The 26,548-nt window shown below is 43.6% G+C and overlaps 1 protein-coding gene across 1 annotated transcript; it reads left to right on the top strand.

The window, feature by feature from the left end:
• Positions 1-253: 253 nt before the first annotated feature.
• Positions 254-24,932, top strand: lrfn5a (leucine rich repeat and fibronectin type III domain containing 5a). Its single transcript, XM_079217256.1, has 8 exons — positions 254-462; positions 1,925-2,053; positions 2,193-2,373; positions 2,966-3,121; positions 4,023-4,282; positions 5,828-6,295; positions 21,571-21,844; positions 23,064-24,932. The coding sequence occupies exons 1-8, from the start codon at positions 266-268 to the stop codon at positions 23,946-23,948; spliced, it is 2,550 nt and encodes an 849-aa protein (XP_079073382.1). The 5' UTR covers positions 254-265; the 3' UTR covers positions 23,949-24,932.
• The last annotated feature ends 1,616 nt before the right edge of the window (positions 24,933-26,548 follow it).

Below are 26,548 nucleotides of genomic sequence, written 5' to 3'. Positions count from 1 at the left end.
AGAATACCGTGTGCACAGTGGATGGCCTCGCACTGCTTCAGACTTTGAAGAAAACATGTCAATAAGTGGGCCATGATTCCTTATAATTCCATTGAGTGAAGAAATGCCATTGTCTGTCTTGCTCTGTTATTCCCATTGTGGCTGATACAATGCATGAGTTCCTACTGAAAGAAAAACAAAAGTCCAATGTCATTAACGTCTCCATTTCCTCCTCGCTTTTGTCTCCGTCTGCCTTCAGGTGTCGCGTCCAGGTGGGGTGGTAACCATGGAGAGGCTGTTGCTTTGTGTGATGCTGGCAGTTGCCATGGCAGTGCGGGCACAGGTCTGCCCGAAGCGCTGCGTCTGTCAGATCCTGTCACCCAACCTGGCAACCCTCTGCGCCAAGAAAGGCCTGCTGTTTGTACCGCCCAACATCGATAGGCATACAGTGGAGCTGCGGCTGGCTGACAACTTCGTCACAAGGTAACAGTCACACCATAACGCTGCTATTAAGTTAAGGTCTTTGTTTGGCTTGCATGTCTCCCCATTGAACGAATAATCTCAAAAATGGCCAGGTTTAACAACAGCATGAATATCTATACTTATAAAGTAATCTCATTTATCTAGTCGTATTCTCACTACTCCCCAAACACATGCATATTTAAAATGTTTATCAAATTCAGTTTTACAAAACAGTGTTACTGACAAGTTACCGTAAAAGTCGGGTTATACGCCGCTACTACCTCCGATCAGTGTCCCGCTGTAGCAAGCTAGGAGCAGCGCTAGCTAGCGCTGCTACTAGCTCCCCGCTCCTGCTGCTAGCTCCCCGCTCCTGCTGCTAGCTCCCCGCTGCTGCTACTGTCCGAGTCCCCTCTGCCCAAATCGGGTGTAGAGCCGGGGCTGGTCCCTACCTTTGGTAGTTGTCGGGGAGCTAGCGGAAAGCTAGCGGAAGTTAGCGCAAAACTAGCATGAACGCCAGCTGGCTACAGCGGGGTGCAAATGACCGAAGGTAGTAGCGGCGTATAACCTGACTTTTACGGTAGTAAGAACATTGGCGATCGCCACTTGTCTTTTGTAAAATGTGCTCACTGACCTCTGACATCTGTGTGAATAATTCTCAAAAATAACTAAAATGATCATACGTGTGTCTAATGCTTTTAATGGATCATAGTAGACAAAGTAAACTTTCCTTTCCTCAACTGGAAGATAAACAAGTGAATCTTGTTGTACACTGTTCCATATGATATTACCACTCCACTCGCATTTAGTTATTAACAACCAAATGTATAATCCCTGAAGAACTACATCATACTTGGAAAGTTCAGTCTTAATGTGTGAGAATGAACAATCTCCCCTCAAAGCTAGAAACAGAAACACTGATCTGTGATGTCATGAAGCGAGAAAGCTCGGAGCCTCTCTGGCGAAGATGAATACGTCGCAGAACTTTTGGACAGAGCGGCATCTCCCAGGGTGCTGCTCAGGACCAGACGAGCACATTATCTGCCGGCACTAGAATGAAATAAAACTCATTAGGTGTGAACACGAAAAAGATTCTTTGAGGCCGCAGAGTAAGTCATAGCCGGTTCATAGTCAATGGAGCAGCTCAAGGCTGGCTCCTGATTGCATTGCAGTTTAGTGCTTCTGCTCTCTGGTTTGTTGCCTTTTGAGGGAGTTGTTCACGTTCACAAACATTAAATGAGCTGCACAGGGGAAACAAGTAGCACCCTGGGTAAATTCTGTTTTCTATTATTTAGCTTGTAAACAGTTTTCCTCGGAAAGATTTCTCTAAATGTCGCTTTTCAGAGGAAATTCATTTTTATCTGTAAATTGACTGTTTACTGAAACTTTTTGCTTCGCTCCAATAGCAGAGCGGCTCCTAGAGGAAGTCTTGAGATACGTCGTATGACCCTTGTCTTATCTGAATGCTGCTTATCTGTGTCCACAGTGTGAAGAGGAAAGATTTCTCAAACATGACACGGCTGGTGGACCTAACATTATCCAGAAACACCATCTCCTTCATCACACCTCAGGCCTTTACCGATTTGGAAAACCTCAGAGCTCTACACCTCAACAGGTATGGATGCATGCGGCTCTTCCTGATATGAGTATCGCACCATGTTCCCTTGGTGAATGTGAGGGGTTGTACTTTATTTCCTTAAGCTGCAACGTTCTTTTTCTTCTTCTTTTCATCAACCTCTCCCTCTCTTTCCCAGTAACCGGCTGACGAGGATAGGCAATGATACATTCAGCGGGATGTCGAAGCTACACCACCTGATTCTGAACAACAACCAGCTGGTGCTGATCCACCAGGAAGCGTTCAACGACCTGCTGGCGCTGGAAGAATTGGACCTTAGTTACAACAACCTGGACTCTATTCCTTGGGAAGCCATCCAGGTCAGGATCTCGTTAAACTGCTGCAGCCAATCCAACCAGTCTGGCTGGAGGCCCTTCAAAAGAAATCCAAGAAAATGGCCGTAAAAACCTCTTTCGGACATTTATTTGAAATTGAAATCAAAAGATCTTAAAGGCTTTTGATTTGAACAGGGGCCATGACGTGGACTATTCATTAAGCCTCGCTGACATTTAATTTCTAAGCATTTTCAGCGCTAACAGTTTCAATTTCCCCAATGGTCTCTGCCAGCCAACAAGCAATTTGTATGTAATACAAATGTCAGGGCAATCAGTTTACTGAAGTAAAGTAGTTACAGTCGAGTTTGCTTCAGATACAGTAACTGTGCTTCTGTATGGATTAGCCGCATGATGGCTTCGTTGTTTTCAGTTTAACTTTACATTTATAAAATAGAAATGTAGACACTGTAATTACACTTGAACATTATCATGCACTATTAAAAGGGACAGTAGCAATAACCAGGATTTTGCTGGCTAGGAAGCCTAAATAAGTAAAGAAGGAAAGTATTAAAACAGTTCTTTTTTCTCTTAATGTCCTCCACTTGAAAAACGGTGTTTCTCTTTGTTGTTCCTGCAGAGGATGATTAGCCTCCATACGCTGAGTCTAGACCACAACATGTTGGACTTCATCCCAGAGGGAACATTTTCCCTGCTACAGAAACTCAACCGGCTGGACGTCACCTCTAATAAACTCCAAAAGCTGCCACCGGACCCCCTCTTTCAACGAGCACAGGTATTTTCGGGAAATTGTTTTTTTCCCACCACATCAAAATCCAATATTACAGAAAGGCCCGAAACTCTTACACACAATCAGGCGCCTCAAATAACGTTTTTTTTTTTTGGAGACAAACTGAATTCAAACTAAATGAATGAGTCACAACTTTTGTATGACCACTGTTGCTCAACGGAGATATGATGCCTTTTCCTGCCTCCTTGTGACTCGAGAAGCGTTTAGCTATTAGTTATTTTACATCGTTATAATTTTAGTCTTCAAATTGCATTGTTCTAAAGATGTTACTGGTGAGAAAAGTATGTGCTCTGCTTACAGATGAGATGAATAACATTGTGAAGAGTTTTGCTCTTAGAATAAAATGTGGTTGTGCCACTAATTACATAGCTTCCATTTGGGTGACAATAGGCCCTTTGAACAGCAGCTATTTTAAAACGTCATAGCAGCATAACATGGGTGTAATTGATCAATTTAATGATGTTCCTATTATATGTAGTGTGTCACAGTCATTCCAGTGAGCCAGCATGCACAATAGCAGGGCCCTGGCCTCTTGTAAATGGAGCAAGGTCATAATGAATGCTATTATGTGTTTACCATGCAATGACATGGCGTCTGTGCGAAGGGCCTATCAATCACTGTCCAGCTGTTTAAAGCAGATTTAATCTCCTTTCTTCAAATGCATGCAACTACATTTTGAATCATAGTTCCTATTTTCTGACCCTATTGATTTATACAACCGGTCATCACATTCTGGGAAGCGGCTGGCAACATGTTAGAGAAGGAAAAATATGTATTTTAGCACACGGTTAGACAACTACCTTTTGAATACGTGGATTTGAGTGTACAGCAAGGTTTTACTCCACTAATGAAGCTAAAATATGCAACCATTGTTTCCCACTACCAGGTCCTGGCCACATCAGGGATCATGACCCCGACTTCCTTCGCGTTGTCATTCGGTGGGAACCCTCTCCACTGCAACTGTGAGTTGCTGTGGCTGCGGAGGCTGAACAGGGAGGACGACCTGGAGACGTGCGCCTCTCCTCAGCAGCTGTCTGGCCGATACTTCTGGTCCGTCCCGGAGGAGGAGTTTCTCTGCGAGCCGCCACTCATCACCAGATACTCGCATGAGATGAGGGTGCTTGAAGGGCAGAGAGTTACACTCAGGTACCTGGATCAGTTTCTAACTGAGCTGCAAAAAGAATTGTCTGGATGTGCAAAAAAAAGGTAGTGGCACGCGAGCATACGCACACTTAGAATCTCTCTTTTAATTCATAGTTGCACAGGAATACACAAAATGCCCAACTGTTCAACGAAGCACAAGACAAGGACATCACGCTTACATGTTAAGGAGGTTGAAACTAAATCAAGAGCAGGTCTGAGAGATGATGATTACTTCATTTGCATATATATTGGTCACACGCTTCCAATCATGATAGATGTTATGTTTTCAAATATTGAAGTATGGGCAGGAAGAAAAGGGGGCAATGGAAATTAATGTGACACTATTATTCTCTTTCCTTTATTGTGGCTTGTCTTCAGCTCCGCATATAAGGTATGAGTCGAGATTATCGGAGGGTCAACCCACCTGACATCTATCATCTTGTGCCGTGTCCACGTTAATGCATTCAAACGCCAGTCATGTTTGAGGAAGCTCTTATTTATTACTTTCATCACAGCACTTCACTAGAATTACAGCAAATGAGAAATGTAACAATGACTGTGACACTTATTTTTGATTGCTTATAATTTTGACAACTTAACTTAAAATATTTTCTTTTTTTTTATGCACCAATTAAAATCAGCAGTGATGCACTTATACAAACAATCATTGTAGAAAATCCGCCAGTTGGAATAGAAGACTTTTTCTTCAGTCCCCCAATAGTGAACCTACCTGATAAATGTTTGTTTTGGCACAATCCATGTCTTAGTTGTCTGAAGCCCTTAAAGCCATCGTCATAAAACAGTTTCCTGTCCTTTCATTGCATCTCTGCTTCACCGAACCACATTAACATGTACGAAGGAGCTAGTAGGTCACACTCATGTAGTTCTTTGGTTTATTGTCCTGACATAAACTATAGGTCGAGTAATGGATCAGTCAGTGGACAGATAATTAACTACTTAATTGTGTATCACTCGATGGTTCAGGCTTCTTAAATGTGATTACGTGCTGGTTTTCTTTGTCCTCTAAACGGAACATTATTGGGTTTTGTGACTTTTGGAGAGGTGAAGCAAGACATTTTCAAATATTTCAAAGGACCCTTAGAACCTTCTACAGACCAGTTTATTCATTGATAATTAAAGTAAATGTAAGCAGCCCGAAAATATTTTTGCACCTAAAGATTCCTAGTGCAAAACTAAAAATAACTTTCATCTGTAATCATTTAACAGATAAAGTTCATCAGTGATGAACTGTGATCCCATTATTCACTAACACATTGCCTTATTCCATGATATCTTCTCTGTCCCTGTAGGTACTGGAGATGATTGATTTGGTACTCAGTAAGGACAGACAACACAGTCATTCAAAGGCTGTAACGTAAAGCATATTCTAAATGTGCTCTGGCGACACGGTAGATGATGTTCAGCCTCTTCTTCTTCCCACCTGAGTCTCAGCCAGAAGATGGAGGGAATCCAGAAACGTCCTTGAAGCGATGCTCTGCTTCCCCATTCTGTCTTGTTTAACTAATACAGTTTTTTCTCTCTTTCCAGGTGTAAGGCAAGAGGTGACCCAGAGCCGGCCATCCACTGGATCTCTCCTGAGGGCAAGCTGGTATCTAGCTCCTCTAGGACGTTGGTTTACACCAACGGTACTCTGGACATCCTCATCAGTACGGTGAAAGACACAGGCTCCTTCACCTGCATCTCCTCCAACCCTGCCGGCGAAGCCCACCAAACCATAGACCTGGTCATCATAAAACTCCCCCACATCTCCAACAACACCAACAACATCCAGGAGCCCGACCCGGGATCCTCAGACATTTCCACGTCGACCCGAGGCGGAGCCAACGGGAGCAACGTGACGGGCGACGTGAAAGGCGGAGTGGACAAGAGGGTGGTGACGGCCGAGGCCACGTCATCAACGGCGCTGATAAAGTTCAACTTCCAGAGGACTATTCCCGGCATTAGGATGTTCCAGATACAGTACAACGGGAGCCAAGACGACTCTCTGGTCTACAGGTAAGACTGTCACTACGTCACCATGGCGTTCATCAAAGCACAATGGAAACAGAACCATGATATGGTCAACGTGGAGGTAGGGAATTACCCAAGTCTGAGATGGATGGATCAGATTACAGTAGATTAGATGCAATTTTAATGATCTTGCTTGGATCCTGAAAACCAAACCAGGGCGCTACCAGAGAGCTACCAGGGAGCTACCAGGGCGCTACCAGGGAGCTACCAGAGAGCTACCAGGGAGCTACCAGGGAGCTACCAGGGCGCTACCAGGGCGCTACCAGAGAGCTACCAGGGAGCTACCAGAGAGCTACCAGGGCGCTACCAGGGCGCTACCAGGGCGCTACCAGGGCGCTACCAGGGCGCTACCAGGGAGCTACCAGGGAGCTACCAGGGAGCTACCAGGGAGCTACCAGAGAGCTACCAGGGAGCTACCAGGGAGCTACCAGGGAGCTACCAGAGCACTACCAGGGAGGTACCAGTGCGCTACCAGGGAGGTACCAGGGCGCTACCAGGGAGCTACCAGGGAGCTACCAGGGCGCTACAAGAACACTACCAGGGCGCTACAAAAGCGCTACCAGGGAGCTACCAGAGCACTACCAGGGAGGTACCAGTGCGCTACCAGGGAGGTACCAGGGCGCTACCAGGGAGCTACCAGGGAGCTACCAGGGCGCTACAAGAGCACTACCAGGGCGCTACAAAAGCGCTACCAGGGAGCTACCAGGGAGCTACCAGGGAGCTACCAGAGCACTACCAGGGCGCTGGCGGGGCACTACCAGAGCGCTACCAGAGCGCTACCAGAGCGCTACAAGAGCGCTACAAGAGCGCTGCAAGAGCGCTGCAAGAGCGCTGCAAGAGCGCTGCAAGAGCGCTGCAAGAGCGCTACCAGGAAACTACATGAGCGCTAGAAGAACGCTTCAATGCTTTGATTCTGTAAATAAGTTCTGTAAATACTTCAACTAAGTACAGCATATGACACATACCCAAATAGAATGGCAAGTAAAAATGTGTCTGAGGCTAGTACACAATGCAACCTATGAATGCCTCAGTTAGAGTTCAATTTGCATATCTTTATAAACATAGTAAATGTAAAAAGAAAACGCAAATCCTATTAATGCTGAAGAGGTTGAAGCAGACTATTTGTCCTGTCTTATTTTACAGCACAGTAACATATAGATATATGTATCATATCAGGGCACATCAGACCAACACAGAGAGATGAAACAGGCAAGGACTGCAAAGACGCCAAACAGTGCCACGTGAAAAAGTTCCCAGTCCCGCCGGTGAAACCCAGCCAAAAGGATGCAGCACGCTCCATCCAGCTGACTCACCAGGACGGCCTTGACAGGGCGAGCCGTGCTAGTCCTTCTTGACTTTTGCCGTTTGCTCAGGATTTCACAGATTACATCGATCTCGCAGGGAATGATTGTTATTTGAGCTAAATATTTACTCAGGTGAAATGGAGGGAGAGAGGGAATTAACAAACACATAGAGCTTTCATTTGGAAATCTGTCAGTATTATCTGCCTTTCATATCGCCGCTAATCCCTATACATACTTCATCTGTACGCGTCCTCAGGAAGAGCTGGGGGAGCATTGAGATTGACCGCCTGGGTCAGGATAACGGCAATACTGGAGGTTGCCATGTTTTCCCATGAGCTATGGATTTGTGATCCTTGATCTCTTACGGTCTTTATCTCCCTGTGACTACACCAATATATGATTAACATACACAGATAATTCATAGAAGAGTCTGCTGGTATTATCGGCCATGCATATTATTCCTAATCTCTGTACATAATTCATCAGCCCTTAACCCGGTTCAGAGAATGCATCATCGAGGGGTTGGCGCCGACGGGATTCATAGCTGTCTGTCTCACAAAGATAGAGCGCCATCGCTTTTCACATCAAGATAGCCGCTTTCCCTCTCTATCCATCTCTTCTTCCATTCCTCTCTCTCTCTCTCTCTCTCTCTCTCTCTCTCTTTTGTGCTCATAAGCACACCGAAGCCGTTGTGCATTGGTAAGATTGTCATCCTACAAAAGAGAAAAAAAGGCTGTGTGTATACTCTCAGCCTTTAAAATACGTGTTGGTAATGATGATTACGCCGGATAGTGCCGAGGCCGCGAAAAAACAAACCACTTCCTTAGACGGCCTTTCGCCACCGACCCTGATACACACACACACACACACACACACACAATATTAAGCACTGAAGTCATCCGTGTTTCCCCATGTTGTTTCGCTGCTCTCCTGTCTTTTAGATAGCAGATTGATTTCCATTCAACACCTCCTCTTGCACAAAGCAGCCACCCATTGATTCTGGGGTTTTTTTGTGCTTCGTTTTTTTCATTACCCAAAACAGTGAGAAGAAAAGAGAAGAGGGTCAGAGAGGGATAGAGAGAATACAAAAGAGGGAGAATGAGGAAAAAGGCCAATGGAAAGCATAGACGGGACGATGTTGGGGAGAGGTGGCGGGAGTGAAAAGGAAAGCGAATGACAGACACTGGAAGATGGGTCTATTGTCACAGGAGGGGCACTTACCTTTCAGGTTCAATGAGAGCTTATTGAATTGCCGCACATTGACGTTTGTTCGCTTCACTCCCCACCTGTGTGTTGCCTTCATACTTTGGGTTCTGCGTAAACAGAAGGATAAGTCAGCGATAGTTTAAAGCTTTTACAGGCACATCGTCCTTGTGATGTTAACCTCCCGAGCATGCGATACGCGGCCCATATGAAATAGTTGTAGCACTGGATTGTGTATTGATCCCCGCGGGGTAGCCCCACCCTCCGCTCCTTCCACTGGGAGGTCAGGGTCGGCTGCACAACAGCACTAACGGGGATTCAGTGTCTTGCTCAAGGACACGCGAGACAGGCAGATGTTCACTGATACAGTACTGGTGTTTTAACAGCAGTAATCCTGTTTAAGTATTGTGTTTCTATTCTACAGTCACAGCAGCAAACTCACAGCAATGCTGCTGTTGTTCAACATGTAAGTGATCAATGTGTTAATATAATGATGGATATTTTACTGGGGATTATTGTTAAGAGTGAATTATGGCTCAACAATGAGTCATTTTCTAAATCCAAATAGCAAAAAAGTGCCAATTTCAGATCACAAATTGAATTGTGTCGTACAAAATGAACAGTGTGGCGAGTCTGCTTCCACAGAAACAATGGAGGTGATTATATCCGCTCAGTAGTTGCCGAGCGTATGGCCGACAGCTGCTGGGTTTACCAGTTTAGCTTCTTTTATGTGTGAGTCTGTGAAGCTAGCATTAGCTGAAGCATTTTCAGTGCAAACAAACTGTAGTGTTTGTTAGTGATTAGCTGCAGTTTGTCTTAACATAGCAAGCCAACAGGCTGTTGTCTATGTAGAAACGGCACTTTTAAGTGGCATGACTCACTTTGATAATGGATTAAAGTAAAGTATACCACTTTGGTAATATCGTTAATCAAAGGTTTCGTGAGTGATGCTGATCCCATACAAGTTTTTTCAGATTCAGCAATTATCATGGCACATGATAGCATGTTGAACATCACATTGTCAGCAATGTTCTACTGAAAATCAAAGTCCTTGGAGGACCTCAACATCAAGCAACTGGTTGTTCTCTTATTCTCCGACTATTCTCTTCATGTAGGATCGTGATGAATATGCTTGAGACATACTTATCTTGTTTAAAACGTTGGCCAATAGTTTAATTTATGGAAAATGGTCTTAATTAGAATGTTAATAGGATACATTACTCAAATGGTTCAGCTCTAGTCCAAAGTCCTTAGAATTAAATTAGAGATTTAGTTATTTCAGCTTCCTGTTGGCAATATTTTACCGAGGGACCATCTGTCAACACATAATTGAGTTCAATTAGCTTTTTGTGTTGATCTCCATGTATTGGCTTTGTCAAACGCTCGTATTGCATGGCCATCAAAAGAAACATGTTCTTCATTACTCATCCGTCGGACCTTTGCGGTTTTTCTCTTTTCTTTTCCTTCTTGACTGCAAACTGTAAAGAACTAAATTGAGTCCTCCACACAGCCCTCATCCAGGCCTCAGCTGTTGACCCCTTCTTCCAAGGTCAGGTCAAGGGAAGCCTTATGTTGCTGAAATAATGTGCTGACCTTTTACAAATGACTTATCATGCAGGTTTTGGCCTTTACACCTCGCTGGTTTTATTGAAGAATCCACAGCCGCCGCGTCGATGATGATGATGATAAAAGTCACTGCTGGCATCGAAAACGATGATCATGAAACGTAGAATGTGCTCTTATTTAGAAGTAAACACAATCATTAAGCCTTTCTGGAATTATGGAATTAATTCACAAATCATAGGATGTATTGTTTAATCCATTAATAGACATTTGTGCCTTGAACAGGTATATAACATAAAATAAATTAAATATGTACGTAATAATACATTTTTTAATCAATAATAAGCTATTATTAAGGCACTGACATTTGGGTTGGATTATACCTTTATTTGGACCTTTTGGCTTTGAAACCTTTGTTCTTGTAACCCTTTATTACTTCTGTCATTCCTCATCACAGGGTTTTCTAAAATAAGTATAAAGTAGTATAGAAGATATATATAAGTTATGTCTTACTCTTTCAACCCATTAAATCATTGAGAACCACTGGTCTTGTATTTTAAACCAGGAGGTATGTAATGATGATAATTACACTGAGATACTAAATAATAATTGGAGAAAGACATTTGAAGGACACTAAATTAAGAATTAAGAATTTTCGTTGTCCCATGTTCTGGGGACCCGGTGACAGAGGAGAGTCCCATTGTGGAGTCCATCTTGTGCCTCTGAGGAACCAAAGCTGCAAAGACGACAACCAGTACAGAGCTAGCGGCTAAACCAGGCTGAGTTTTGGAATTGATTCAATAAAATACCTACATTTCGTTTGTCATGCATGAATACTGGACAAATGGTTTATTAAAGGCACAGGTAGAATAAAGTCATATTCATTCACCCCGAGCCTGCAGGCGTGAAGGCTCCACAATGTGCCATAACTGAAGCTGCATTGTCTTCATGGGACACACACTCCTCTTTGACATTCACTAAGTTACTTACGAACACACACACACACACACACACACACACACACAGAACCCATTCTACCTCGATCCCAGTCCTCATCTGCTCTGCCTGTTGTTTTTCCTCCCTGTTTATTCAGCGGTAGTTTTCTGCTCCAGCAGATCCATGGAGCTACAGGGGCTGGTTGCCATTTAGCAGAAAAAATACACATCAAGCAAATTGTGTGGCAAGTTTCTTTATGAGGCTACACAACAGGGAACGGGGGATGAATCCAGGCTTTTAAGAAGGCGCTCTCTCCCCGTGTCTCTCTCACAGGAGGAAGTACTTTATCCTTGCCTTTGGTCCCTGCAGCCCAGGTATTACCCCTTGCTCAGCTGTGCTTAAGGCGTGAAAAAACATCCGCCTTTATCCCGTCGTAATGTTCCAATTCTGATTTTATAGCACCACGAACGCATTGCAGGGCCTAACGTAACAGTGTTATTGTTGTAAGTCGTCTGAGAGGTTTTAAACGGGGGGATGATTCTAAAGGGAAGGCAGAGGTGTAAAAGGCAGAAAAGGAAGCAAGGACGTAAGGAGGGGAAGAGGGAGACAAACGGGACATAAAGAAGATTTATATGACTCAGATGAGGGGAAGTTGTGGGAAGGAATGACAAAAGGAAGAGGAAACAAGAAGGGAAGAACTAACAGAAGAAAGAGGTTGTGAGCAAAGGAAGAATTATTGAGTGGCAAGAAGAATGAGGGAGAAAGGATCAAGGAAGATGCTTTTGGGAGGAGAAATGGAGAATAAAACGAGATTGGAGAATAGAAAGAAAGGAGGGAGGTGTAAAACAAGGCAAAAGTAAGTAAGGATAAGAAGAAAAAGAAGGGTAATAGAAAATGGAAAGAAAGATAGAACAATGATGAAAAGAACGAATGGTTTTAGGAAGAATTGACAGGAAAAAAACGAACAGGCAGGAGAGGAAATGAAAAAATTATAGTTGGAAGGTCGAAGAGAAAAGCGTGAAAAGAAAAGACTCGGAAGGAAGGAATAGAAAGAAAGACAGAAACATGAAAAAAAGTAATTCATGAGGAAAATGGGTAAAAAAGAGGGAACCGGGAGAAAATAATAATGTATGGGAGATTAAAAACATCATACTAGTAGAGTAGATACAAGTAAGAGATAATGGAAGAAATGACAGTATGGAGGGATAAAGTGTGGAAGGAGCCAAATGCATTAAAAATAAATGTAGATGAGTCAGCAGAAGTGGAGGGATGGAGCTGAGCTGGGCAGATGGAGGTCTGTACCGAGCCACAGATGTTGCTGAAAGGTCTTCCCCACATCTGGGACAGCTTGCCTTGCACAGCACTGAGCTCAGCAGTCCTGAGATCCTTGGTGGATCCTCTTGTTTTATCCTTATCATCAGATTTAGGAATTGGCAAAATAGAAAAGCTGATTCTTTCTTCTGGCATGCATGCTCTGCCACACTTCAGTAAATACACAGTAAACACAAAGAGGCGCGTATGCACTAAACTCATTTAAATGTAATTTAATTCCTTCGTAACCTTTACATATTCTAACGTTAATTAGAGGAAACATTTGTGTTCATTGGTAAGAGATGAGTATTTGCACACTATTTCCACATAAAGAAGCTAAACGCAGCTATTTGATCATATTTATTTTCCTTCCCAGTTATGTTAGTGAGTGAGGATGATCCTGTGAATAACAAATCAAAGGATGGCACTAATTACAGTTTTTAGATAACGATCATCCACTCTGGTGTAAAAAAAAAAAAAAAAGGTTGTTTCATGGGGAACTGCAATGTTGTGACTGTAATTAAAATACAGATTTATGAAACAGTTCCGTGTTGAAGAATATTATCCTCTCTGTATCTTCCCAGTGAGACGTTACCACCAGTGTGAACTGGTCCTCTCCACTGCTGGATTAATACAACTGTGGAATCATTGCTCGGCCAGCAGACATGTGGTTTCAGCTCTGTGCTCTGAGCCCGGCTCTAAACGGTTTAATGAAAGAAGAAATGGATGGGGAGGTGTTAGCAAAGCCCACCTGGCCGGGGCTCTAAGTCCCTGTTCCACCTCTGACTACACGCTGTGTGGGTGCTTGTTAACCATTAGCTCAGGAATCAGGGCATTATGCATGGTACATCAGAGATAAGAAGCTAGCTCCTGAGTGTTTCTGCCTGCCGTAGAGACTCGGACCTATTAGCATGGCAGAGTGCCATCTGCTGTGTAAGCCACATTAGCTCCGAGGTCAAGAGTAACAGGGCCGGAGTTGAGCCGCCATTAATCCTCTTCTCTTTGTGCTTAAAAACCAGTTCTTCTTAACTGGTTTGATCTGACTCGTGGCACACCTCCAGTGTGTGGTGTGCTGGTGGCACAATTCTGAATTACATTCAGTTATGTTTATGTTCCGGCACATTTATTCCAAATGCAACACATGCAGTTATGAAAGTGGTTAATAATATGACATTATATCAACAATGAAATTGTTAACCCTCTGAACACTGAGGTAATTTTCTCGATTTTACATCATTTCTTAAATTCACCTTTTAAGGCACTTGCATATAAGATACATACCCATATTTTACATCAAAAATTGCAGAACAATCTCAGCTCTCTATATATGAAGCCATTGTCATAAGGCAAAAGTGTAAAGAGAAACATATTCAAAAATGGAATCTCGATTTTGGAAATTCTTCATATCTCTTGGAAAAACATAACTTTACGGTTAACGGTTTTGGTGCTGGAAATTGGTTTACCAAAGGTCTTAGTTGAACAAAAGCAGTGAAATATATGAATAAAATGGTAGAAACATGTAAATACATGTTTAAAAACAAATCTTATATTAGCATTTTCTGAGTAGAAATGTGGTCTGTCACATCTTTCACCAAAATGATAGAAATGAGACTGAGAAATGATTTCATACTGCAGATAAAGCTTCATGGGGTGTGTGCAAATGAAACATTGTTTTCATATAAAATATGTATTATACATAAAAAAAATATATATACTGACACAATATACATGTTAAGAAATAAAAACCAGACCCGGGCTGGTGGGGATGGCTGTGGTGAATCCTCTCTGTAAAATAAATGACGACTAATCAATACTAAGTTACTATTAAACATGACTAGTCAGTAACGTAACCGTGAGCTAAATGTGCTCACTCTGCTAGCGTAAATATGCTATTGCAACACAAAGTTTAGTAGCTAAATCCACTTACCCATCTTCAAATGGATCCCTTCTGTCTGCATCTTCCTCTTGGTCACAGGAGTCGACGCCTTCAGGGTCTGACGCTCCTGTGTCCTCGTCGCTACTCGCCAAAATCGCCGCCACAGCTTCCTCCGTAGTGAAATGCAACCACGCCATGTTCTCTCTCTTCTTTAGGACTGAAAGCGTGTTTTCAAAGCTCAGGTGTGTAGTTCCATCTTGGTTGTTTGTGATTTTCTTGAGTGTTCATTGGTCAGTTTTTTCACAAAATGTCGACGGACACATGATGCAACAAATCACGGTGAAGGATTTCGTGTGCCGAGTACTTTCTTGCACCGCGTCAAAAGACACGCCGATGCCCATATCTCCCTGTCTGAATCGCGTAAGATGTCGCAAGAGGAAGGCAGCGGGAGCAGGAAGTCTTACTGTTTCCGGTAGTACGAAAAATATATTTCTGGGATGTATTATCGCGAAGATATGATTATTTACAAAACGTAAACACTGTCAAAACGCAGACTGCGTTGGACGGGTTGGAAGTGTTGAGCTACTTGTACCTCGCCTTAATACTGCTCTTACCCAATACCCTATCCTCAAATTACCAGTAAGACCAAACAATACATTACAATAAAGAAAAATCATAAATCAGAAGCAAATATACAAAGACAAACTATAAGTCTTAGCCATTTATCAGTGTTGATCAAAATGAAGAATAATAAGGAATCACAAATACAATCAAATATTAACCTCATAACTCTCACAGTTGCCCCTAATCCTCTTCCATAATTTAGTGTATGCATTATATAATAGCAAAAAGAGAAGTATGAAGATAATACATGTTTAAAAAGTGCTGTGTAAAGAAAAGTTTTTTAAAACACATAACTGCTTCTGCATGCTATTTTCTGGGCTTATCTGACAAAGTTTTTCATGTTTCAGGCTATTTAATTTGGACTAGCTTGCGCTGCGGTAGCATGGGAGGCTTTAGCCAGAAGCACTGAATACCATTTTCTGAAATAATTGGACAACCTACTTTTAGATATCTGTGACCCACATTTTGGTCCCATCCCTGTTTGGGCAACACTGCTGTGCGATTTTAAAATGTTTTATTTTGTATTACTTTATTTCGCTGTATTCAAACACACTATTGAAAGTGGGTAGTGCTAATATAGGAGCCCACTGATATTTGCACCATTTTTTTCTCCTCTCTTTTTATCGAGAACATTTCACAGCTCAAGCAGGTTGATTAGCACGGCTGGCATTTCATAAAAGTAGAACAACCCGACCAAATATGAGATATAACGAGTCAATTATCCAGCGTTAGCTGTGCTTGGTGGATTTTGTTACCTTGTCACCTGAGCCCGGCTAGCTGTCTCCTCTTGTTTATACTCTTTATGCGAAGTTAAGCTAAGCGGCTGCTGACTGTAACTTCTATATTTACCATATGTACGGATCTCCTCACCTAAATCTCTGCAAGGAAGCAAACATTACATTTCCTTTAGCTGACGCTTTTATCCAAAGCGACTTACATTTTTGCTCTATACACCGCAGACATAGCAACGGGTTAGCGTGTTTCCCAGCATGTTACAACTGTTCCTTTAAGTCGGTCAAAAGCATCCAGTAAACCCGGGAATCTAAACCGCGGATGTGACATGAGGACGTGAAGAAGTGGAATAATGTTCACACACCTGCCAGGCGTGAGTCTCTGAGAAAACAAAAAAAACTCGAAATACACGAAAATGACATTCAGATCACCGACTTTTTTCTTTTTTCTCCTTGGAAACTGGACAGCTTCCACTTCCCCTGATGGAATGCAAAAACAATATCGACCTGCAGCTACATGAAACCACTAATGAGCTCGCCCAGAGCAGTGAATATCATTTAAAAACACGGTCTGACTGGGCTCTGCTGTGGGGGGCAGCCGAGTTATTATGAGCCCTTGCTCCTTATCGCACGGCTCCAGCTCGACCTGGAAGCCCTCGCCCTTGTGTGTTGAATCATTGCCATGAATGCCTTTTTTTTTCTTTTTCTGCTGGAATAATGCGCGTTTCCGACCTGCAGGCGATGTCCAATATTTAATCAAGTGAAATGGCCCGAAAATACAACAATCTGGTATCATAGTTCACTGTTCTGTGCATGGAGGCGATCATTTGTCTTTCGTCAAAAAGTAGAGAGAGAGAGAGAGAGAGAGAGACTAATGTCGTCCTCCGTGGCTTTCAGGGGTGAAGAAAGCTAAAGTTGATTAACGCGCACGCAAACATCCGAGCGTGCGCTGCGGCGAAGGTACGGCGTATCGGTTACGAATGTTGGCAGACAGACAGACGCAGTGACAGCCACTGGGAAGAAGAGGCTGTCATGGGAAGGGAAGATTACTGTAATGGAACTCACACACACACACACACACACACACACACACACACACATAATATACTGCACACACATATAGACATAAGTACACAAATGCATACTCATAGAGGAGCATGCACACAGACACTTTCTCTTGTGTAATGAAAGCGTAATGAAACCCAGAAACACACACACACACACACACACACACACACACACACACACACACACAGAGAGGCGCCCTGGGCTGAGGGCTTGGCAGAGCAGAGTAGATAGATTAGTGTAATAGTCTCGGCCAAGGCAATCATCTGCCCACTGTAGGGCTTCAAATACTGGCAGCAAGATCCCGCTCAGACACAAAGAAATTAACCACAATGAATGAGTCAGTTTGGATGATTTCACAATCCTAACGGCTCTCACAGTCGGGGGAATAATCATATGCGAGAACCCCCTCCCTCCCCCCCAAAAAAGAGAAGCCACCACATTTGCATGAGAATGTATTTCGTGAGCTTCAAACACATTATCGATATCCCGACGTCGCGTGGCGTCTATGAATTATAAATGGCGACGGCTTGGCTTACACGCCGCCGCCGGATACTCGCCGTGCAACGTGAGTGTCGTTGGCCGCGGCGTCCGGTCGGATGGATTTAGTTTCTTCTGCTCAGAGGCTCATTTGGGCCGTGTCCAGGTCAGGCGGAGTCACGTAGCTAATGGTTTCTTGGAAGCGGATGTTCCTGAGGTGGAGAGAAGAGAGAAAGGGTAATCTCTGGAGACAAAAACCCTCAAGCGAGGGACATCATTGCTGCCGCTTTCATGGATTTTTAAATCACAACTGTCTGCCTTCACTGTAAACAAGGCCTACTAATAGATACCCTAGATCAGCGGTCCCCAACCTTTTTTGAGCCACGGACCGGTTTTGTGTCAGACAATATTTTCACCGACTGGCTTTCACGGTGTGGGCGAAAAATGACGTAATAAATATGACGTAAATGATAGGACCGGCATAAAGACAATTATAAAATGCATAAAGATACATCTCACCATGACGCTGCATTAGTGGAGCCCTGAGCTTGTTTCTCTGCTACGAGCCGGTCCGCCTCGGGGTGACGGGAGGAAAAGACCGACGTGTGTTTATGTCCAGTCGACTGACTCTACTCCGTACCTTAAACCTTTATATGCAATCTGTCACTTCATTAAAACCCGCTTCACAAAGACAGGATGTTGGAATGGAGGCAGGGTTTAGAGCTTTTTTGCCGATCTCAGTAACTCTGCCTTGATTTCAATCCAGAACACCGAGTTGAAACAGACTTTTAAGTTTCATTGTTGGTGTAACGTAAGGAACCTCTTGACATGTGTCAAGATGTTACGTTTGAGGCTACGAACAGACGCATGTATCCGGTCTTTTTTCAAAATATTTTTTTTTTCCGACTTCATAAATTCTTTCTCTGCGGCCAAGGGACCCACGGCCCGGGGGTTGGGGACCGCTGCCCTAGATGACATATGCTCAGAGATCTTTTGTGTTTCTTTCCATGTAGAAACCAGCGGAGAAGACCAAAACTGGCAACACGTCGTGAGACTGCATGTTGGCCATCAGTCTCCCTCTTTAATCCGGCAACGGAAGAAATATGGGAAGAATGGGACCCCAGAGTACGGCATCTTATCAAGGGGCTTCTTTTTTTTAACCGCTTTTAATTCTAGAGGCATAAATAGTTATGTACATTCCCTATATTATACCTATGGTGATTTAGAGCTCAACCTGCTTATTATTCTTGTTCATAATATTCACCTCAATATGATGTTCGAGGTCGTCTCAGGAAAGTGACGTTACGAAGCCGTTTCTGTTTTCAATAGCAGTGAAAAAAACTACTTTGCGTTCTGTTGTGGCTACTCAACCGTGATTCAATCAGTTATTTTGAACCCGCGATACCGTTGTATTATTATAGGGAGGTCGGTAGTCAAAGATTGAGAGAGTGGGCGGAAAAAACCCTCACGTCGGGTTGGCCCAAAAGCTTACAACGCATTCCACCGTCAGCCAGTGCCACCAGTTTACTTTTGTACGCTGATATCAACTTGTTGCTGCAGAGAGAATGTACCTTGTCTTCCGTTCCCACAGTTTTCTGAGATGAAGAAGAAAAGTTAGGCAGTGCCTAGGAGGCGAACTGGCACCTCTCCCATCCATCCATACGCATATTTCAACTGGCAACCGCCTGGTTCCCATATCAAATACCCAAGTATCCGCGGTCTGAGCTACTCACGCCCCAACAAAGGTCCAGAATTGAATGCTGGACGTTGCCGTTTTAAGGCAGATGCTGTCGACACAAGATTATCTTCAGACAGAGTAGATTGGTTGAGGTATTTTATTCTTATACTGTCATTGCAGAAGAAAGGGGCGACTGTGGCTAAGTGGTTAGCATGCCTGTCTTTCAATCAGAGGGTTGGTGGGTGCTAGTCCATGTCGTTGTGTCCTTGAGCAAGACACTCAACCCCTAGTTGCTCCCCGTTGCTGTGTCTACGGTGTATAGAGAGCAAACATGTAAGTCGCTTTGGATAAAAGCGACAGTGAAATGTCATGTAATGTAACCAAGACGTCCGGGCACTCAGGGTCTAGAAATGTTCCAAAAACAATATCCATAACCTTTTTATTCTACACACTATATGAATGCATATCCCAGAGACAAATAAAAAAGAAGACGAACCCAGAGTCACATTATTCAACACTAAGATAGTGATGCTTTGTGGCTAACATCACACACACACACACACACACACACATCCATGCACACACATGAAGCCCAAGGCTTAGTAGGGAAGTTAATCTCTGTCCGCGTATGTATATGTATACAAATGCAGCCGCTTGTGTCTGAGCGTGTTGGTGCCGGTGATCGTTAACCTGCACGCTTCGATGTGCCTCCTCGTGTCCCAACACACAGATAATGACATCGCCGGTGTGGGCGGGGACCAAGGTTCACCACCCCTGTGATGAGAACATCACGAGAAGCAAAGAGGAGAACACTCATGGTCACCCGGCGTTCAGACGCTCCAATCAGTATTCATGGAGGTCATATAGATGCTCACACACACACTCACACTCTTACAGCCTTGTGCTGTTATTCCACCGAGGGCGCGCTAATGACCTATGCCGCTACATTCATTCCCTGGCTCTTAACGCTGACCATTAAACCGCGCCATGTCTCCTAACCTTCACTTAACTCGAGCTCTCCACCAGATGCTTAACCCGGCCAGAACAGCCCTCGCCTCCTCCCGGTGCACACGAGGCCGTGAGCTGTGAACTAGCCACCCTCTTTGATTTTAATGATGAATTTCATTTGCATTTTAACGAGGGGAATCCAGGAAGAGCTGACGAGGGAAAATGTGCAAATCCTCTCATCGGCGTGTCAAGCGTCCAGTGAGGAATAACCAACTTCACCCAAAGTGGCAAGGCGCCCTTTGTGTTTGTCGAAAACAATATCCGGATTCATCCACCTTAAACTACTCCCTGTGTATGTTTTGTTTGCAAAACCTGAAGATGAAAGCTTTTGGAAAAGGAAGGGCATCGCTCACGAATAATAAATCATCTAATTGGTCGGCTGTTCTGCTGATGACTTTGGAGTTTTTGAGGATTCAGCACCCAGTGATATACACAGCGGAGCGTTCATTAATTCTTCTGTTGAGTATTTTATTTGTATTCGCAGACTTGTACAGTCAAATTAAAATGATGTAGGGTTTCCAAGTTGTTTAAAGCTGCTATCTTAACATGTAATCCTCCCATCGCATGTTTGTCAAAGGTGTCGCCTGAGAACCATATAGGGAACTACCACCCAGCCAAGCTTTTTGCTGTGTTTTAGCTCAATGTTTTTGCTTTTATAGCCCATAACTTCACTATTTTAGTTCACTCTTACCGTGCAATGGAGGAGGTACATCACCTGCCTAGCAACAAACAGACAAACGTACATATCCTGAATGAATGAATGAATATATACTTCAATGAATATATACTTTATTATTGTGTGGGTCCTTCTGTAGCTTCATGCTGCTCACAGACGTTAGTGAAGGTGGGCGTGTCTTAGTGAAGGTGGGCGTGTCTCAGTGAAGGTGGGCGTGTCTTCCTGCTCCGATCACTGTTTTTTTCTACAGACACCTGTTCGGGTGATTTTCACCCGACGTTAGTGATAGTGTGACTATTTTTTCCGGATGGGTTTTAACATTGACTTTTAACATTAATTAACTTTTCCTTTACAGATCAATACTCACATGTCCAGGCTCCTTTATTTATATTTTTAATCATGTTTTATTGACAATTCCCTAATTTTTCACCGGAGTCTCGTTTTATGAGAAGTTCTATAGGGTAAAATACAAGAAGAGTACTTCAACTTGCCTTGTATTGTTGTATTTGAATATATTTCGATTCGAAGTATATTTTATCAGGTACATTACGTTAGTGATAGTGTGACTATTTTTAACTTTAGTGTTCTCGGGTTAAGGGTGAATCAACACCAGCACCACTTAAATGCCTCATGTCGGATTATTTAACGTAACTTATTTGAAGAAATTGGTCCAAATGGGAATCCAAATCTTCCCGGTACATTCCTCCTTGTACATTGCTCTTCCTTTTAACGGGCGTCTAGTCTGCTGATGCTGCCAAAGATTAAATTGTACTTCCTGTCTCTCCGACTCTCTCCTTTGCCACAGAATGATCCCGCCGTCAAGCAAGAACTTTCTGGTCAACAACCTGGCGGCAGGGACCCAGTACGACCTGTGCGTTCTGGCCATCTACGACGATGTCATCACCTCGCTGACGGCGACACGCGTGGTCGGCTGCGTGCAGTTCACCACCGAGTCGGAGTACATGAGGTGTCATTTCATGCAGTCTCAGTTCCTCGGCGGGACCATGATCATCATCATCGGAGGGATAATCGTGGCTTCGGTGCTCGTTTTCATCATCATTCTGATGATACGGTACAAGGTGGGTCTCTCTCTCTCTCTCTCTCTCTCTCTCTCTCTCTCTCTCTCTCTCTCTCTCTCTCTCTCTCTCTCTCTCTCTCTCTCTCTCTGTCGGTCTCGCCTAATGCATTCTGACCAGAAATCATTAAGCAGGAAGACAAGCAAGATATGTTTGACCATTTCAGATGCAGCATATCACAGCCACAAGCGAAGGAGTTCAAATGCAAACATTTAACCTTTTGAAAACCAACCTATTTTTAGGCCTCTGCTCAAAAATTGCATCCCCAAATTAAAAAGGGTGTATCTCTGCAACCACTAGGGCTGTTTGAATAATGTTGGTGTTATAATAAAAGGTACACATGTGAGATTTTGGTCAGATGTGTAAATATCAGTCTATATGTTACTGGTTAAGAGTAAATGAAGATGACACACAGAAAGAAATAAAAAGGTTTCAGGTCCGCCACGAAAAAAATCACTTTCAGGATGATTATTTCTTTGGAATGATGCAGCTGTAAGGTCCAACTCTAACCCAGATCATAGCTCAATATGTGAACATTCTCTAACCCAAATCCTAACACAATATGTGAACATTCTCTAACCCAAATCATAGATCAATATGTGAACATTCTCTAACCCAAATCATAGATCAATATGTGAACATTCTCTAACCCAAATCATAGCTCAATATGTGAACATTCTCTAACCCAAATCATAGCTCAATATGTGAACATTCTCTAACCCAAATCATAGATCAATATGTGAACATTCTCTAACCCAAATCATACACAATATGTGAACATTCTCTAACCCAAATCATACACAATATGTGAACATTCACTAACCCAAATCATAACACAATATGTGAACATTCTCTAACCCAAATCCTAACACAATATGTGAACATTCTCTAACCCAAATCATAGCTCAATATGTGAACATTCTCTCTGAAAAGGTTGACTTTGATAAAGTGAAGCAGAACAAAGTTAGAGAGGGTTTTAGTTCAAAAAATTCAGGCAAGGTCTCATTGGGGCCCATTTGGGCTATTTGAATGCTATTTGAATTTACCATGTACCAAACCATATATTTCACTTGTATATTACTTAAAATGTTCAATACATCCAAAGTTTTGGGCTTTTATTTATTTTTTAAATCATAAAACAACCTATGATTTACAGTTGTATATAGCAATCACTCAGTTTCCCCCCAGAAACCTTGAAGCTTCCATCTGTCTTTCTCCTCAGGTGTGTAACCCTGGAGAGGGCGGCAAAGGCGTTTCGTTGTCGATGACCAACGTTCACTCACAGACCAACGGGCAGCAGGGATGCACAGTGACTCCCAGCTCCTCCAAACACGGCTCAATCGGATTAGACGACCACTCGGGGGACAGGAAGAAAAGGAGCGGCGCGGAAGTGTGTAAGGATACGGTAACTCAGTCGTCCGACTCGTCCCTCCCCGACTGCTCCACGACCACGTCGGTCCTCAGCCAGCCCTGGGGCGCCAGAAGCCCGACAGCCGGAGCCGACGAGGAGAGAGCGCAGGTCGGCGTCTCGTCGCCCACCGGCGCCACCGGTTCCCTGAGCAAGTCAAAGAGGAAGCCCGCTCCGGGAAAGCCCGGCTCCAACGCCTCGGCCCCTGCTGACAACCTCCCCTCCGCCTCCCCTCGGCCTCCTTCCTCCTTCTCCAATGCGTCCTCGGCTCTCCTCCCCTCCACCCCGCTGGAGAACCTCAACACCAACCGCAACAACTCCACCTCTCTCAACCAAAACCCGTATTCCTACTCGCCGTGCCCTTTCTCCAGCCCCCTCGCCACCCTGAGCCCCGCGCCCTCCGCCCGGTTTCGAGAGACGCCGATCCTGCGCCGGGCTCCCCGCGCCTCCGCCAAGTACCAGACTCTCCCAGCGGAGGAGGCCGGGAGGAGCAGGGCGAGGAGGAGGTACTCGCTCAGCGAAGGAGGCTCAAAGACTCACTCGCCCCATCAGGGAGCAGGAGGAGCGTCCAAAGTGGGGCGCATCATGCGCAACAAAAGGAGCCAATCGATGAGCGGGATCCTACTCCCGAAAGACGGGGACGGAGACTCGGAAAAAGGGCGGTGCGATTCGGACTGGATCTTAGAGAGCACGGTGTGAACTGGAAGCGAGGCCGCAACCATAAGATTCACTTTGACTCATCCATAATTGTGCATCATTTTTGTATGAGTGTGTGTGTGTGTGTGTGAGGTTTTCGTGTGTTATTTTGATTTTCTCTACAGGTGTGTGAGTGAAGGCTACTGTGTGTTTGTGCGTGTTGTTGACATTTTGGATGTGGGTTTTTGGTGTGTACAGTGTGTGTGTGTTCATGTCAGAAACCTGTGTTTATAGAAGCTTGAAAGCGTGAACACATCCTTTTTTTCACTCTGTTTTTTTCTATTATCATGATTTTCATAATTTGTCTTTGCGATTCTTTGTATTCAGTTTACAGTTTTCTTTTTTCCACCTAAACAGTTTCATATCTGGTTTTCAGTCATTCGGCGAGCGGAAAATAACTCGCCTTGTCTCGTAGCGTCGAGTCGTCTTGTCGGTTCCACTTTATAGCACAAAACAAGACAATGGGCTCGCCACGTCATCCCCCCCCCCCGATTCACACTCACCTTATCTGAAAATACCACGAAAACGGGAAATATTACAGGAAAAAAAAGAGGAATAAAAAACAAAACAATACAAGAAGTGCAAAGCACACCATTCTCACGCTCACACGCCCACAGGAAGTGTGTGTGTCCGTACCGCAGCAAGAGAATAGCAGTCGGTGCCTTCTTCTGCACTAACAGACCCTCCCACAGGTGACAGAAGCAGTTTTAGGACTCTGACCCGGGGGTCCGAGGACGGAGGGGACGGACAAGCAGGAAGAGAGAGATTTCACACAGAGCCTTTCTTACCTACTGAGGAGCAACACGTCTCCTGGCACACAGGAAGCAACAAACAGATGAAGACTTTAACGGACCTCTGATGAAATTGATATTTTTTAAACGGAAGAATACAAAAAAAAATACAACAAAAAAAACACACAAAAACCCTGTGAGCTTTTCACTGACATTGGTATACTTCAGCCTGTGTTGGTCGTGAGCTCCCGGAAAGCTACTGTACAGAAAAAGACAACATGTACCGTGTTGTTATGTTGTGTAAAATAAAAAGGGATAAAAATGAAAACCGGAAATTGTGAACCGTGTGTTTTATGGACACAATGTACTCGTGAGGAAATGTACTTGATGTTTGCATATTGAGGCTCTGACTGCAGTGATAATGTCTCCAGCATCAATCACCACTGAGATGGATTGCTACCAAGAACGGAAATATTAACGGGAGGTCACAGGCGCTTTTCGAAGTGACATCGATCATTAGTCAGACTACTGCATCATTTATTTCTCCCAAAATAATCTACTGCAAATCAAAAGAGATGGGTGGTAATTTTTAATCAAAACAATTGAAGTTTCACTTTTTCGTTCATCTTTTTGTGATTTGATGCATCTGGGCTGTTAATCTTGGGCTCGAGAATCTAATTTCCAAACCTCACATTTCCCCCCCGGCTGTACACTCATCTTGGAGAGTGTGACAATTCAGAAGGAATAAAAGTGTTCCCACGAGGCGGTGGCAAGATACGCCGAGGATGAAGTCCCACGGGACATCATGTTGTTGTTGAGCGCTTACAAAAATAACCATCGTCTTATCGGTTTTTTAGTCATTCTTTTGAGGTCCAAACTAGGTCAAATGTAAATAATACATTTGATATTTGAGTCACCAAGTTTTCTTATCAATGCTAAAATTGCAATTATTGAAGGAAATGCGAACAATATTAATAGTGTGTCTTAAATAGTGATGGACATGCTGTAACAGGAGTTTTCTACTCATATTAGGGGGAAATGCTGTAGAAAAAAATGCACGTAGAGGTTTGAACTCCTTTTTTGTGATAATATCTGCCATAACCCAGCCATAACATCTGCTCCCCCCATGGTAACCAAATGATATTACATAATTATATACGTAGATCTCCTCCTTGAGAAATCCCATGACTGACAGATGGAGTTAACAACTCGACCATCACACAATCTCGGGGTTGGTCTTTCTGTTTTACATTCACAACACAAACACCAGCGTTTGATTGGTCAAACCAAACCGGAATTTAATGGACGTCTTTCGCACCAGCCCAAACACATTAGAATCACGTCAAATACGTTACCACATCAAGTCGTGGTGATCACGGCAATAAGGATGCGGGGCGCACACTGCACATCATAATCACCGCCATGTACGCTGCATAGACCTGCACCTATACACAGTATGGGCCGAGTCACTGTCGGTTAACGTCAACGCAGGGAATTAATTCACTTTGGAATGAAACCCCTGAAATTAGTTTGACATGAAACAGTTCTGACAGGCAATTGCAAATGGATGTTCTCTCTTCAATTATCAGACATTGCTGTTTTAATGAAGTAAATTGAATTGACTGAACTGAGCATGATTTTGTTGTATTTTTGTTCCGTGTTTTTCTGCAGTGGCAGGCCATCACCGTTAGACCGTTAGGTTAAATGATCAATAATGAAGTCGATGAAACTGAAGCGTCTTATCCCGACAAAGTTTTTTAATTAAAGCGAGTGAGATGCAAACCTGAACTCCTGTGGGATTAAAACCAAAAATACCCCCCACTACTGCACTCCTATTGCATTCAGGTTATCTCCCTGGTTTTAAATTACAAT

The sequence above is a fragment of the Taurulus bubalis genome (assembly GCF_910589615.1).
Source record: "Taurulus bubalis genome assembly, chromosome: 4".
In the NCBI taxonomy this organism is placed as follows: Eukaryota; Metazoa; Chordata; class Actinopteri; order Perciformes; family Cottidae; genus Taurulus; species Taurulus bubalis.
This window is presented reverse-complemented; position numbering and strand designations above follow the sequence as displayed.